General features: G+C 52.7%; 1 protein-coding gene across 1 annotated transcript in view; it reads right to left on the minus strand.

The window, feature by feature from the left end:
• Positions 1 to 16,536, minus strand: part of EDAR (ectodysplasin A receptor) — a 34,203-nt gene that overhangs the window by 8,145 nt on the left and 9,522 nt on the right. Inside the window, exons 5-10 of the mRNA XM_034952415.4 lie at positions 7,775 to 7,861; positions 6,049 to 6,174; positions 5,878 to 5,952; positions 5,562 to 5,634; positions 2,975 to 3,134; positions 1,424 to 1,484 (exon numbers count right to left, since the gene is read on the minus strand). Of these exons, the coding sequence (XP_034808306.2) occupies positions 1,424 to 1,484; positions 2,975 to 3,134; positions 5,562 to 5,634; positions 5,878 to 5,952; positions 6,049 to 6,174; positions 7,775 to 7,861 (582 nt within the window). The remainder of the gene's footprint in view (positions 1 to 1,423; positions 1,485 to 2,974; positions 3,135 to 5,561; positions 5,635 to 5,877; positions 5,953 to 6,048; positions 6,175 to 7,774; positions 7,862 to 16,536) is intronic.

Genomic DNA, 16,536 nt, shown 5'->3' on the forward strand with positions numbered 1-16,536 from the left:
ATATCACTGGGTCAATATCAGTGTCCTGGTTGTGACTTCTGTGTATAGTTTTGCAAGATGTTATCGTTAGGAGAAACTGGGTAAAGGGCATGTAGGATCTCTCTGTATTATCTCTTACCACTGCATGGTAAGAAGCATCTCAAAATAAAAAGTTTAATTAAAAACAAAACAAAACAAAAAACAAAGAGACACAGATGCCTGGGATTCACCCCTGACTAATTACATCAGGGTGTTGGGGCAGATTGGGTGAGCTGGATGGGCAGGGATGGTGTTAAGACCTGCAGGTGACTCTAATGTTCATCAGAGCTGGGCATGGAGCACAGGTTCTCAGCCCTGGCTGAGGTTTGAAAACCTCTGTCCCAGGGGTGTGAACTCAACATTTTTTGGAACAGAGAAGAGCTTCCTGGTGGATGGAAGGTGAGTCCTAGACCATCCTCCCCTGGGCAGCTGACAGCCCCAGGCCATGCCAGGTGAGATCAGGCAGGCTGACCTGGGGCATGTGTTTATGGAGAGATGCCACATTTCAGCGGCAGCCAAGAATTCTTGGCCCTGGAACTCACCCACAGTATAGTTATTTCTGGCCAACAAAGCACTGGATCAGAAAGCCTGCCAGGGCACAGAGGGCTGCATTTGGCCTACGGTGGGGTGTGGGGGTCAGAGGAGGGGTAATGGGGGCATTGGTGAGCTGCCCAGCATGCACCAGGCTCCACTCCCGCTGCCCGGCCAGATCAAGGAGTCCACGGAGGGAGGCCAGAGAGGCCAGCAGCAGGAAAACCCCTGACCTCAGCCATGAGGGGTTTATCTTTGGGGTTAATAAGAAGGTAATTTAGAAAGTGGATTTTGCAGGAACTGGAAGCTGAAGATTATGATTTCAGATTGCAGCACTGACGGTCCTATCCTGTTGCCTCTTAACCTACCCACACTCAAGCCCAGGTTATGGGGAGACAGCCTGACTTAGCTCAGAAGGCCGCTGGGAGGGGAGGCTGGAGGCTCCCAGGGCTATCAGACATCGGGGATGCTCGAGGGCAGGGAGAGGGCAGCTAAGTCTAGGATAAATGACTGATCATGTTTCCCAGATGATGATGCCAGTGTGGACACGGTCACTGGGGATACGGGAGGTCTGAGGCTCCATGGCTGCTGCTCACCCACCCTGCGTTTCCCTACAGTGGGTGCCTGCACCAGGCTGTCTCCCGCCCCATGAGGGGAAGGCCCATGGAAGCACTGGGAGATGCCTTCCAATATCTGGGAGCAAGATTCTGTTTCCCCACACCTGAAATAGGTTCCAGCGGCCATTCTGACCAAAGTGCGGCAACTGGATGGGCAGCTTCCCTCAGTTCCCCTCACAGGAGCCTCCGGGCTCTGGGCCCAGCCCTTCATGTCGGTGGGGTGGGCACCACCTCTCCCAGGCTTTTTTTCAGCTTACCTTCCACGACTCCACACACGTTGGCATACACATCGAGGATCTTTTTCCTCCGGCTTTGAATCTGTGAAAAAGAGTCGAGAATTTTCATCTCCAGAAAGGGGCAACAGTAGAAAGGAGGCAAATCCTCCATGTCAGCAGGGGCAGGCAGCAGCTACGCCCAACACCAGAGACGCTGCACACAGCCCCCGTGTCAGCAGCCCAGCCCTGACGCACAGGGAGGAGGGCCTTCTTCAGGTTTTCCTATTCAAACATCTTTGGGGTCTACCATGGGTGCTTCTTAGGCTCAGCTGGGTGGTCAGACTCGTAAGATACTTGGGGACACCCCTGGCATCAGTCTGTTTGAAAAGATGACCATGGGGACCCCCACTTGCCCTCAGGACATCTGTGCTGCAGCAGAGCCGTGCGGGGCTCCCATCCCGGATCACGTGGCTGGTGCCAGGAGACCAGGCCCACGGTGCACAGGTGCTCAGTGGCCCTGGCTGAAGAGTCCCGGGGCCACGGCCACCTATCTCTCTTGTAACAACCCCACAGGCTTCCAGGGTCTCTGCAAGTGGCAGCGCCATTACAGAGGTCACTGAATTCAGGGCAGGCAGAGCTTGGCATCCTATCAGGACCAGGCCGGAGCCAGGATCCCAACTGGGCATTTTTGCCATCAGTGATGTTGCCTAGCAACACAGCTGTCCTGCGGCTGGGGCCTGCAGCCAGGGGCACAGGCTAGAGGGACGACCACAGGCCAGGTCCACAGGGAGCCCAAGAGGGCTCTGGCCACCTTTGCCCTCACCCCTGCCCTGCTCCTGGCCACAGCACATTACAGGGCGGTAGGTGATAAAACCCTGGGGACAGTTTCTACATGTGAACCTGTTTTTATATTTTTAAAAATGCATAGAAGAAAAACGTTGTGTGTGTGTCTGTCTAGAAAATTGTCTGGTTAGATAAAACCCAGTATATTTACAAGGGTCTTTTTCTGCCCTCTGGCATTCCAAGTGATTTTACCTTTTTTCTCTTTGCTTATTATTTTTCATTTTTGTGTATGAAGCTATATAATAAAAACAAAGTGGCTGGGTGTGGTAGCTCACACCTGTAATCCTAGTGCTTTGGAAGGCCGAGGCGGGTGGATTGCCTGAACTCAGGAGTTTGAGACCAGCCTGGGCAACGCAGTGAAACCTCGTCTCTACTAAAATACGAAAAAAATTAGCTGGGTGTGGCAGCATGCACCTGTAGTCCTAGCTACTTGGGAGGCTGAGACAGGAGAATTGCTTGAACCCAGGAGGCGGAGGTTGTAGTGAGCCGAGATCGCACCACTGCACTCCAGGCTGGGTGACAGAGCAAGACTCTCATCTCCAAAAAAAAAAAAAAAACTCAAAAAAGAAAGGGTTTTTTTCCCTTTTGACTATCTTGCTGTGAACTTGTCACTGTCCAGGTCTCCTATCTTGGACTTTTGGGAGAAACACCCCGTCTTGCAGGAGAGCTGATTCAATAAGAAAGTTTTAGTCTTGCGGCTGTGAGGGAGCCACATCTCACAGCTCATCATGGCATCTGCAGGAGCCTCACCCCGGCTGACTTGTTGCTGGTGGCAGACTTCTCCCTGGCCAGGTGAACCAGCGACAGCAGGCACAGCTCCGGGGAGCCCTGCTTGTCAGGGGCGGGCTCCTCATCACTGTCGACGCTCCGGCTCAGCAGCTGCTCATTCTCGGATGAGGCATCGTTCTCGCTGCAAAAACAAGAGCGATGGTCATTAGCAGTGCCTGGGGGGCTGCAGCCCTGACAAGTTCTGTGGTGAACTCATCCATTGCCCAGCTGTGGACAGTGGGGGGCAATGACTTGTTTTTCAGGTGTTTACTGGGCACCTTGTGGGCACGGGACCAGGGGACATGAGACGAGACCTACACCGGTGGCTTCCTGCTTCTTTCCAAACAAACAAGTCCGTGGTGGGTGACCTGCAGGCGTCTAAGGGGCTGGGGCTGCCACTGCAGGTGGGAGGCATCCACGGGCCTCTCCTTCCCTGCTACCTGACACACAGTGGATGCTCCGTGAAGGTTCATTGAATATGTCCTAGATCTCTGTATTTAATCCCAGTAAGCACCAAGTTCAACTGGTGTCTTCATGTTAAGCAAACAGATTGATGCGGCTGGCACTGAATCCATGCTGGCTCTCTGGAGTCATTGAAAAGGGAGCTGAATGGAGCCTTGTGCCTGGAAAGCCCCCTCTTGACGAGGGGGGTGACCTGGCTGACCTGTGTGCATTGCAGGGGGTGGCACAGCAAGCCCCAGCGGGTGAGCTGGGTGGGCGGTCGGACGCACCAAGCCTGGGTTCATGCCGCCCTGTGGCTCACAGCCCACAAAGAACCCAGGGTCTGCCCTAGGCACATGTGGGTTGGAGCTTAAACTCTCTTAAAACCATTCCAAGTATATGAAAAACAATATTGTTTTTTAGAGGCACCCTGCTTGCTTCCTGTGGTTTGGCTGAAGACCTTTTTTTCTTAAAAAAAGGATTATATTTGTTAGTAACTAGGTTACAGCAGTGAAGCCCATATGCAAACACAACCCTAGAGACAGGGTAATACAAAGACAATGAGAACCATCATGAAGCCCCAGTGGGACCCACTTCCTCATCAGGCTTCAGGGCCTCACAAGGAGGTGGCAGGACCCATCCCTGTCCCCACTCGGGAGAAGGTGAGGTGGAGCAGGTGAGGTGGCACCCCAGTTCCTGTCTCTGAGACCTAAGGACAAACAGCAGGGACAAAAGCTCAGTGCCTTGCTGTCTTTTAACGTACAAGCGTCAGGGTTCAATTTGTATTTAATATTCGTGTATAAAAGAAGTATATATTTTTTCCTAATAGGGCCTCCAAATTTTCCCAGTCTTCAACTGCAACTCAAGTCATGGGGCACGTCTCTGCCTTTTTGATTTCTGGGAATAAGAAAAGCCTGAATATCAGAAGGGAGAGGCTGAGACAGAATGAGATAAGGCTGGGCTGGAGGCTGAGGAGCAAATTCAGTCTCTAGGGAGGCCCTATTTAAGAGTTCCATGCAGGGTGACCAGGTCCTGCCCTTGGTCCTGGGAGCAGCAGCTTGGATCTGGCACACAGGATCTCCACACAGATGCTGGATCGATTGGAATGGCTTTGCAAGGTGAATCATAGGAAGATCATGGGGTGGGGGCAGGAGAGGAGGGCTTAACCTCTGCTCTTCCTGTAACCAGTTTGGTGACCTTCTGGTGGCCTCTGTGCCCCATCTGCCAAGGGAGGCACTGTTGCGGGGGTGTCCTTCCAGGCGCAGCCTGCAGTGGCTGTCGGGCAGAGGCCTGGCAGGGGGGTCCGAGCACATTGCCTGGCTGGGAGCTGATGCTGTGGGGTTGATTTTTGGAAGCTACGCAGGACCAAGTCCAAATGACCATCCCACTGGATGAATAAAATATTGACTTCCCTGTACCCTCGATTTTAGAGCAGGGGCTGGTTCCACACCTTCATGTGTGGTAAACGCGGGAAAGGCTTCACCTGCCAAATCTCCTCCTCCAGAGGCCTCTTTACACCATGTGGCTCCTTGGGAGCCTGGACTCGGACCCCAGCCCTGCTGTTCACTAGTGTGTGACCTTGGGCGAGTGACAACTTCCATACCTCAGTGTGGTATCCTATAAACAGGGATGATACAAGCACCTTGCTCCTGGGCTGTGGAGGGAGGATGTGTTCACAGCCCTAGCCCGGCACTTGGTGGGCAGTAGGCACCAAATGCTGTTAGCCATCATCACCACGGTTGTTACCAGCATTACAGTGGCAGCAGTACTGGCACCAGCACGGGTGTGTTGGCCGCAACAGGCATGCATCCTTGGCTTTATGTTCTGCCCTCCCAGTCTGGAGAAGGGGCATGAGGAAGTCGGATGTTAAGGAGGAAGGCCCAGGGAATTTGGCAGGATGCAGGGACAGGGGCCTGACCCGAGAGCAGCAGGCAGCTGTTTCCACAGGCTCCTCACACCACCTGACCCCTGCCAGTCAGCAAAGAGGTGGTGGGGACTGTCTGTCGCCGAACGTCCCCATAGTGTCCCCGGCTAGCCTGTCAGTTCACTCGGCTGCACCCTGGTTCCCCTCCCTGCTCAGGATCCACAGGACCCCAGCTTCAGCTTGGTGCTGGGGGCTTCCACATACCTCTTGGTGGGCTTTGCTGGAGTTGCTGTCAACTTCTCAAATTCATCCTTCTCAGAGAACATCACCACGTTGTCTGCAGGGAAACGGAGAGGTTGGGGAGATAGCAGTTAGAATTGGCTCACGGCTCTGTGCTCAGCCCAACCCTGCTCTTCCTGTTGGGCAGAGCTGCCCAGTGTCTGCGTGGCACCACCCCACGGTAAACACAGCATGGTTCAGCATGTGAGAGCAGAAGCAGCGAGGAGGCTGCTTCTGGGAACGCCCTCCACCCAGAGATGGGCACCGTGCACATGGTGTGTGGAAGCCCTGGTTCACAGACCTGGGGCCTCTTTCTTCTCCTCGTCCTTGCTCACTTGGGCCTCCACGCTCTTCCCCGGGTGGCTGGTGCAACAGGCTGGGGAGAGAGGAGGGAGTGAGCAGCCAGGCTCTCCGACAGGGGGAGTTGACGGAGAGTCCAGGAGGCAGGGCACCGGCGCATGGGGGCCGTCACCTGGGGCAGAGGGCTTTGTCTTCAGGATGTAGAACATGATGATGAGGACGATGGCGATGGCCATGATGAAGATGGTGGACATTGCAATGATCAGGGCAGTGGCCAGGTGTCCTTGGCCTGAGAGTTCTGTGGGTGGAGAGAAGGCATGAATGACCCAGAGCTCAGGATCCCTGCTGGTCTTCCCTCCAGGACTCCGGCCCCTGGAAGCAATGGCCCTGCCCCTGGGAACAGGGAACCCTGAAATCTGAGGTGCTTGCTTAGACTGAGAACCAAATCCTCCGCACTGGTTTTGGCTGCCAGACCAGGACTGCCCACAGCCCTGCTCGCTGCCCTCAGACTGGCCTCTCCAGACTTCTCTGGGGTCACCTGATTATTCCTAGGGAGTTTGCTCTTGCTTCTACTGCTTTGGCAACCTGAGGGCAGGGTTTGGTGTGGAGAGGAAGAAAGGCCAGTGAACAAGAGTGTCTGGAAGGCAGCACAATTCAAGTTTGGGCATTTCCAAACAAAAGTCAGGATGCGAAAGTCAGCTCTGGATTCCAGGTTTGGCTCCATCTTGCGCCTCATGCAATTTCAACCTAAGTGTCATTGTAAGAGCCCCAGGGCACAGGGGGTGCCTTGGCTGGGCCACCTATTCCACCTGCACTGCCACCTCCACCAGGCAGTCCCTCAGTCACCCCGGGGGATTTTGCTCAGTTCCCAGGTTAATGTTGACCCTGGATGCATAAAATGCCCTGAAGCTCGTTCTCATTCTCTAAAATAACCAAACAGGACTCTGATTCTCTTGAACTAAGATCCAGATTTGCCACCACCCAAATAGACAGGAGACCAGCATCTGAAGCTCCCAAATCATCTCAGGGGAGGTAGTGCCAGAGCTGAGAACCCCGCATGTGGGTGCTGAGCCTCCCCTGTGGGTGCATCTGCAGGAAAACCAGCCTCCCAGCATCATCTGGGGAATACCTGTAATAGCGTTAGCATGCCAGGTCTGGATGACATAAGTGTTTTAATATTCTCCGTGTTTTGAGCTACTCCCCCTGGGGCCTGTGCAAATGAGATTCATATATCCTCGCCCAGCAGTCCTGCCTTTTGCTCTGCATTAGCGCGTGGGAGGCCCAGTGATGAGGCTGACGAGCTGGGTGCTCTGAGGGCTCTGGAGGGTACCTCACGGCTCGCTGAGACCTGGGCCTGAAACATGCTTCAATAATAGGCTGGCACTAAACCAGTGAGAGAGAAAGGCCAAGCCAGCTGGAGGGCTGACTCTGAGAGACATATTAAACTTTGGGGTCCTCCTCAATCCCTTCTTCCCTGGTTAGGGAGAATGAAATGTACATTCTGCAAGTTAATATTAAAGTGCTATGGTCAGCAGGTTTATATGAAAACCAGTGATAGAATTGCTGTTAACTCCTGGCCAAACCAAAGCCCAGGACGCCTGGTCTCTCCTCCTGGCCGGACTTGCAGCTGCCTGTGCTGCCCACCTGCCGCTCTGCCCCCGCCTTCACCACCAGCACCTCCCAGCGGGCCCAGGACACCCATAGAGGGATCAACTCTGATTGCAGATATAATGACTTCCTGCACGGGGGGCAACATGTCATTCAATTACATCAGGGAGGTGAGGCCAGGTGGGGAAGCGCACCATAATCATCACTCATGATCATTTCCTCTCCTCTTCTGAGCTTTCATCCGAGCACCACCTAACTCCAGGTGATCGATACCTGAGCACCCTCCTCACCTTTGTGGGCGTGCTGGAAGGGAGACAGGGTGCTGCTGCCCGAGGTGCCAGGGAAGTTGGCAGAAGCTCCTGAAGTGGCTCCCACACCTGCAAGGAAAATAGAGTCCCTCAAATGATCCAGAGAAGCTCCACCTTCAAAGACGCTGCCACAGAGCTCATGGATCTGGATTCATGATCATGAATGGGCTTGAGGCAGTGATGGCTGAGGGGAGCTAAATATTTGTATTTCTTAGACTGTTTAACGAACCCTAAAGAGTCATCGTTATTGTTCTTTTTTTTTTTTTTTTTTTTGTGAGATGGAGTCTTGCTCTGTTGCCCAGGCTACAGTGCAGTGGCATGATCTCGGCTCACTGCAAGCTCTGCCTCCCCGGTTGACACCATTCTCCTGTCTCAGCCTCCCAAGTAACTGGGACTACAGGCACCCGCCACCACACCTGGCTAATTTTTTTTGTATTTTTAGTAGAGACGGGGTTTCACCATGTTAGCCAGGATGGTCTCGATCTCCTGACCTTGTAATCTGCCCGCCTCGGCCTCCCAAAGTGCTGGGATTACAGGCATGAGCCACCGCGCCCGGCTGGTTATTGTTCTTTAAATGAAAACACTCATGTGATAAGTCTGCTAAAACTAAACAGTGTGGGTTGGGGAGTTTTGCAGGCCTCACCAACTCAATTTTCCTATGCGTGGAGACAAAGTATATGAAATCCATAAAAATAAGCAACATAGAGTGTGTACATGAAAGTACTATTAGGGTGATACAATACTTGACTAATTCCTTCAATTACATAGAGTAGGAATGTGTTAATACTTTTTCCAGTCGTAAAAGTAATATATGCTCACTATTAAAAATCTGGAAAAGGGGGCCAGGCATGGTGGCTCACGCCTGTAATCCCAGCACTTTGGGATTGTTGTTCAGCATCAGTTTGAAATAATAGCTTCTTGATTTATACATATAAATATTGTTGTGGGAAGGAGGCTGGTGATAAAAGTGTATGCGATAGCTATCTTTACGTAGTATGGGTATGAGTTCTTCTTGTTAGAAGGACAAGAGGTGGCGGATCACGAGGTCAGGAGATCAAGATCATCCTGGCTAACACAGGGAAACCCCGTCTCTACTAAAAATACAAAAAATTAGCCGGGCGTGGTGGTGGGCGCCTGTAGTCCCAGCTACTCGGGAGGCTGAGGCAGGAGAATGGCGTGAATCCGGGAGACGGAGCTTGCAGTGAGCCGAGATTGCGCCACTGCACTCCAGCCTGGGTGACACAGTGCGACTCCGTCTCAAAAAAAAAAAAAAAAATCTAGAAAAGGGGCCGGGCACGGTGGCTCATGCCTATAATCCCAGCACTTTGGGAGGCCAAGGTGGGTGGATCACTTGAGGTCAGGAGTTCAAGACTAGCCTGGCCAACATGGTGAAACCGCATCTATACTGAATACAAAAAATTAGCCAGGCATGATGGCGCATGCCTGTAATCCCAGCTACTTAGGAGGCTGAGGTAGGAGAATCGCTTGAACCCGGGAGGTGGAGGTAGCAGTGAGCCGAGATCACACCACTGCACTCTAGCCTGGGCAACAAACTTGAAACTTCGTCTCAAAAAAATAAAAATAAAAATAAAATAAAAATAAAAATCTGGAAAAATAAGAACACAAGAAAGGAGGAAAAGAACTACCCATGGCCTCCTTGGCTAAGTGGACTTTTGCTGTATTTCTGCCTAGGATTTTTCCTCAGACATGTTTTTACATGGTTGTGACCAAAGAGTTTCAGAGCAAGGTGTGCTTTGCCTTCCCTTAAAGCTATGCTTCCTACAACTCCCCTTCTATGGAAAAAGTGTCACTTAGCGGGGATAAAATGGAAGCTGATTTTGCTCTCAGTCAAATCACTAAGACGCAACCATTCAGCCAAAACAAAAACATTCCACCACAGAAGAGACCACGTCCTGTTCCAGACCTCCTAAAAGAAGATCAACCTTCTTTTGGGCCAGACTTCAGTTTTGCAAATAATAAAGCCAACGTGCTTCAAATGCATCTCCCACTCTCTCGCTTTTGTCTCTACCAGTTCTGGAGAAATCCGTGAAGTGCACTTGGTCTACAGAAAAGCAGCCCCTGAGTCAAGGACAAGGCCAGCTGCCATCCCCAAATCAAGGTACCTCCCCAGCCTGGCCCAGCCCAGAGGAATGGCCCAGCACTGTGCCTGGTCAGCCCATGCAGCAAGGCTTCTGGGAGAAGCAAGCTTCCTAGTTGGACTGTTTTTCTGTTTTGTTTGAGACAAGGTCTCACTCTGTCACCCAGGCTGGAGTGCAGTGGCACGATCTTGGCTCACTGCAACCTCTGCCTCCTGGGCTCAAGTGATCCTCCCACCTCAGCCTCCTGAGATGCTGGGAGTACAGGTGTGTGCCACCACACCTACTTTTTGTATTTTTTATAGAGAAAAATGCACGTTGGCCAGGCTGGTCTTGAACTCCTGACCTCAAGTGATCCACCTGCCTTAGCCTCCCAAAGTGCTGGGATTACAGGTGTGAGCCTGTAACCCATGCCTGGGCTGGCTGTTTTCTTTAGTAGGAAGTTCTCAGGAGAAACGCACACTCTTGTTCTGTGAGTGGGGGCAGCCCAGGAGCTAGTGACCAGCTGAGCTATCCACTCGTGTCTGCTCTAAATGGAGCAGGGCCACAGGAGAATGGGCTGGATGCTTCTCTGTCCTCACACCTTGTAAAGCAAATTGGAAGCTTGGCCAATGAAACACTGGGCTTGGGAGGGACCAGGGCAGCTATGTCATAGGGTATGTAAGAAACATCACCTGTCCACTGAGGGGCAAATGATGTTTCCTTGTGTTTCTGGATGACGAATGGAGGCTTTTTTCCTCCTGGGCCTCAAACTTATGATAAATCTTTGCTTTCTTAATTTAGCCTCTTACTTGGCCTCAGAACCAGTGTTCTTATTAGGGAAAGAGCTGCCCAGGCACGGTGGCTCATGCCTATAATCCCAGCACTTTGGGAGGCCGAGGCGGGAGGATCACCTAAGAGGAGTTTGAGACCACCCTGGCCAACATGGTGAAACCCCAACTCTACTAAAAGTACAAAAATTAGCTGGGCCTGGTGGCAGGTGCCTGTAATCCCAGCTACTGGGGAGGCTGAGGCAGGAGAATCGCTGGAACCCGGGAGGCGGCGGTTGCAGTGAGTCGAGACCACACCATTGCACTCCATGCTGGGCAACAAGAGCGAAACTCCATCTCAAAAAAAAGTAAAAAATAAATAAAAATAAAAAAAGAGCTGGTGGAGAAGTGCGTGCCCCTGGCTGAAAGCCACAAGCCCATGTCAAACAACAGAGCGTTCCCCCTCACAGACCTTACTGAAGTTGCTCTGGAAGTCTCCAGCGTGATAAGGAGGCTTCAGATTGTGTGCCCATTTCTGTTTGCTGGGGGGTAGCCTCCCACACTTCATGAGGTGAGTGAGCATAGGGGCATCATGGCATAGTTTCCAGCATGACCTAATTTCCTTTATAAGAGCAAACAAGAGATTGAAAAGAAGCTGATCTATCTGTTCAGTAAGGCGCTCAAGGGAGCTTAAGATACACTGTCAGAGCAAAAGAACAGCCATGGGCTGTCTGTGAATGTTTGTCATCTTCGCCTCTTCTTGTCCCTTCCTGTCGGGGCTCGCAGGCTGCTTCAGGTGACAGGGTTGGGGATGGGGACACAAATATGCCCAGGCCTGTGGTCTAGAGTGGGGCAATAAACGCAGCCTAGAGAGCACACAGACTTGTGGGATGCCTCTGCAGCCCTGCAGGGCTGGTTACACAATGACGTCCCCAAACAATGCCTGCAGATGTGACATCTTCCTGCACCCACAGGCACCCACCTGCCCTCGGCCGGCTGTGCCTCTATCCTGATCACCGGATGGTTCCCTCCAAACACCTCCAGCTGGCACCAACTAAACAGTCCCCAACTGTGCCAGGCTGCAGGTGTAGGCTGGGTGCTCCCTGGTGTGCAGGGATCCCTGAGTTGGTGAGAGAAATGCTTGCTCTGAGCACGTGTGTGCAGCCGAGGAGGTGGGGGCAAGGTGGGTGGGATGGTGGACCCTGACATTTCTCCAGAGCTCAGCCTCCCATGTCAGGACTGAAGCTGAAAGCCAGCACCCAATCAGCCAGACCCCACAAGCCCCCTCACGTTCCAAAGTTCCCAGGGCCACTAGAGCATCTGCAGGGAGACACTTCTCACAAGACTGGTCAGGAGAATCACAGTCACTAGATCATTGCCCAAGGAGCAGGAGGACATGGGGATTCAGACTTGCCCACAGGCCACCCAGGCCACCAAAGGGCAGCAGCTCACTTCCTGACAATGGGCCTCTTCCCTGCGCTCGGAGCTCGGCAACAAGGAATGGAGTTGCCCTTTCAGCAGAAGGGAGAGGAGCAAAGACCCTCAAACCACAGATAAAGGCAAGGGTGTGACAGAATTTCCAGAGTCACAGCTCCATGGCCGACAGGCGAGGGAGGGTGCTTGTGGCAAACAAGGAAATGGATCTGCCCCAAGCACAGCTGTTTCCTAAAAGCAACGCGCGGCTCGTGTGGAAGCCAAAGGAGTGGATCTCATAGAAGTGGAGCAGAACAGAGGTGGGGAAGGAAAGGCTGGTTAACAAATACAAAAGTCCAGCCGGGCAGTAGGAGTTGTTCTGAGCTCTGGCACACTGCAGGGTGACTACAGCAGACAATAATGCATTGTATATTTCTCACAGCTACAAGAGAGGATTTGCAATGTTCCCAACACAAAGAAGTGATAAACGTTTGAGGTCATGGATATCATAATTACCCTGATCAGATCATGACACTTTGTATACACGTATGGAAATTTCACTCTGTACCCCATAAACATGTGCAATTATTATGTGTCAATTGAAAGAAGAACAAGCATCTAGCTTACTTGGTCTGTTTTGTCCACAATTCAGTGCCTCTGCCCCCGGGCAAGACAGAAGGTGTGCTAAGACTAGAGGGGGGTCAAACGGGAGGCGGTGGGCCTTGCCATCCCTGGCTGCAGGGCTGACCTCATGAGGGTGAGGTCAGCCCCCCACACAAGTGTCTCACCTCTGCTTGCTGCCACTGTCACTACACATATAACCCACAAGAACAGGTGAGCAGATCCGGTCCCAAAGTGCCAACCTTGGGCAGCAATGGGTGTGGTTTGAGGGCGGCTAATGAAGGCACCTGCAGAGCCTGAAGCAGAGGTTGGATAATCAGCCCTGGGTGGGTCTGCTGGTTTTCAGGCGAGTCAGAAGAATTGCCATGGAAAACAACACCTACTCTGCATTACCCCTAAATGCTTGAAAAAAATCCATCCCAGAGTCATACAAGCATGCATTTTTATATTATTAGCACATCAGCATCATGTTGAATGCACGTGATGTCTAAAAGAGGTTTGGGCAAAACCCAGAATATTAAAAGGAAAAGAGAGCAGTCTGGGCTGATCCTCTTCCCACCATGTCCACTCCTTCCACTGTCACCAGCTGGGGGTCCACAGACAAACCAGGGTGGGGCGCGAGCCCTGGTGGAGATGCAGCCCTGGTGCAGCCCCCAGGATAGGCACCGGCACCCCCTGCACCTGCACCCAAGTTCTCCTGGGCCAGGGTCTATGCCTGTCTACTGAGGATTAACTCTGCACTAACCAAGTATACAGTGTCTGGAGGTTTCACCCCGGTCCACTGTGTGCTGTGTGTTTCGGTTCATCTGCCTCTTGGGATGCTTGTTAAGTGCAAGGTGCTCCAGGTGGGTTTCTGTTGGGTGGCCAACTGCGGGTCCATCTCCCCTCGTACACTTCCGTGTGCACCTGAGTTTCGAATAAGCAAGGCTGGGGTGTTTGATAAAAGCTGGTATGAACTGCAGTTCCACAAAACAGGCAAAAATGTCCTCACAAGGCCTATATTAAAGTGAAAATGAGCGGGGACTGGTTCTGCCTAGCTCGCGTGGAGTTCGAGGCAGTGGTGACTCCGGGGAGGGTCCTGCCGGGCACTGTGTTCCCCTTCCCCAGGAATGCTCAGTGAGCCAGAAGCACATGGCTGGAGGGAGCTACGCCTCCATTCACAGCCACAATAGCTCATATGGGGGTCTTTGAGGTCTGTTAATCCACACAATTTACAATCTCACCAGTATGCATTAGAGGCTGGCTGGGATTCTCTGCAGAGGGTAAAAGATCGCATTTTCAGGAATGATCTGTTTGTTGATTCTTAGAGCTGTCAACAAGGGGTCCCAGACTGTGGCACTGGCTGTGTACCCCCAGTGGCAGATTCTGAACTGTGGGCAGACTCGCAGAGACTCTCTAGCTGCTCAAAGTAGGGTCCCCTGGGAACCTGCTAGAAATGCTGAGTCTCGGGCCCACTGGGACCCGCTGTGTCAGAATCCATTGCTCAGCGGGTCCCTGGAGATGTGTGTGCAGTCAGGTCTGAGAGGCTCTGAGCCAGGAGCAGCTGAGCGCCGGTGTCTGGGAGGCTGGGAGGCCCGCTTCACACCTGAGGGGCAGTGCTTGCTGTTTAGTATCACGGAAGAGCATCCGGGCACAAGAGACGGAAACCACGGGAGTACGCAGAGTAGCAGAGATTTCTCCAAAAGGCCAGCCTGCTCTGGATTTGCCCGAGGGGACTTCGTCACTGATGATAAGAAAACAGCTGCCAGGCTATTGCGTTCTTTCATTAACCCTCTGACCGCTTTTTATTTATTTACTTATTTAGAGACAGAGTTTCGCTCTTGTTGCCCAGGCTGGAGTGCAATGGCGCAATCTCAGTTCACCGCAACCTCCATCTCCCAGGTTCAAGTGATTCTCCTGCCTCAGCCTCCCGAGTAGCTGGGATTACAGGCATGCACCACCACGCCCAGCTAATTTTGTATTTTTAGTAGAGACGGGTTTTCTCCATGTTGGCCAGGCTGATCTTGAACTCCCAACCTTAGATGATCCGCCTGCTTAGGCCTCCCAAAGTGCTGAGATTTCAGGTGTGAGCCACTGCACCCGGCCCTGACCGCTGTTTCTAGGGAGGGATTTCTGCTGCCCAGTGTCCCAGGCCCTGGGGTGCCTTCTCGGGTTTGAACTGTAGCCGGGCCAGAGCCGGCAGTGTAGGTCAGCGAGGCTCCGTAGGGCACCTGCCCTCTCCCCGCACTACGAAGCTGCCTCATGGGGAGCCCTTCTGCCCAGTGGCTCCCGGCACCCTGAGTGCGTAGCTGACTTCCCAGCCCTGGATCTCTCCGCCTGGAGCTTCAGGCCATCTCTGGGTTAGCTATCTTGGTCTGGATGTCCCACAGTCCCCTCAAATTCCACACACACAGCCTTCACCCTCCCTCTACCTCCCCACCAAGCACCCTCTTGCCTCTGCCTTCTGCAGCTGAGCAAGTGGCACCATGTCCACATGGCCAGTCACAGAGACACCTGAGTCCTCATCTGAATCTCTTTCCCCTTCTGTGTGCTGTCCACACCGCCAGTCAGTGAGGGAAGTGCAGGCCAGCTCACGTGCCGTGGAGCCATGGTGCCTGCTGGGCTGGGATGCTTCATCTCTGGTCAGTGCCTGGCGCCTGGCACTGGAGTAAGCACTCCACATGCATTGCCCACGTCATCACATCTTTCCTCCCAACAATCATGTCCCCATTTTGCAGATGAGGACACTTTCCCAGGGGTGATAACTTGTAATGAAACCCAAGCCTGATGCTGGACCCTATCTTCCTCTCTGTTACGCCAGGGCAACGCGTTGACCTCCCTGCCCCCACTGTCATTAAATCACAGATCCCTTTATGCAGGATGGTGCAGGGAAAAAAGAAAACCAGAAAGCTCTGGTCACCCAAAGTACATCTTGCTCTTTAATTTAACTGAAAAATAACCGAAGGCCTTTTCATCTCTTTTCACCGGGCTACAGGGCTCCACAGTATTGCAGTCACTGAGTACAGGCTCAGAGCTGGGGGCGAGTATGTTCTAATCCAAGGTGACAACCAACCCACAGCCAGGACTGATCTGCAATCTGACGCCTGTCCTCTTTGGTTTCCCTCTCATTACTTGGCAACCCCAGAAACTGGAATGATTTTATTCCATTTTAAAGGAAAATATATGTTGCTTTTTCATTTCTCCTCAGGGTTATTTGAGGGGCTGCATCACATTAATTAACGCCCTGGGGCACTCATGATGTGCTTCTGGGAGGATTTGGTGGGCAAAATTGCGCCTGAGCCACACAGGAGCCTGGGCAGTGGGCACCACTGGGAGCTGCCCGGGGCAGGAGAGGACATGAGGCTCTGGGAGGTGAGATAACTCGTCTAACTCAGGCAGTGAAGTTCCAGAGCAGGCTCATAACCTACCGTAGGGTTCCCAAACTTGTTAAAAATGTACATTCTCTGGCTCACCCAGACCTGGTGAATCGGGGGTGGGCCAAGCAATTCAAGTCATAAGAAACCCCCAGGGTGCTCCCCTGGGAATCACCCCCCTGAAACCCTCTGCTTCACAGAGGTGCAGAGAAGCTGCCATCTCTTTAAGGATAGGAGGTAATTGCGTTGCACAGGTGCCTAGGCATAGGGTTAGAGCCTGGGAGGTGTGGGGCAGAGCTGTGGGCACTCCTAGGCTGGGGAGACCCTGACACTGACCTGGGCTCACTCCTGGCTGGTGTCTACCCTGCAGCTGCGACCCATTGTCTGCTGTAGCTCTCCTAGGTGGGTGTCATCCTCAGCCAGGGGCCCTCGGCAAGTCTGACGGTGGTTTGCGTAATCCACCATTTGTTGCTGCAGAGTACCAAGGATGTGCACTTTGTTTGGCGAGGGCC

This window comes from Pan paniscus, chromosome 12 (assembly GCF_029289425.2).
Source record: "Pan paniscus chromosome 12, NHGRI_mPanPan1-v2.0_pri, whole genome shotgun sequence".
NCBI lineage: Eukaryota > Metazoa > Chordata > Mammalia > Primates > Hominidae > Pan > Pan paniscus.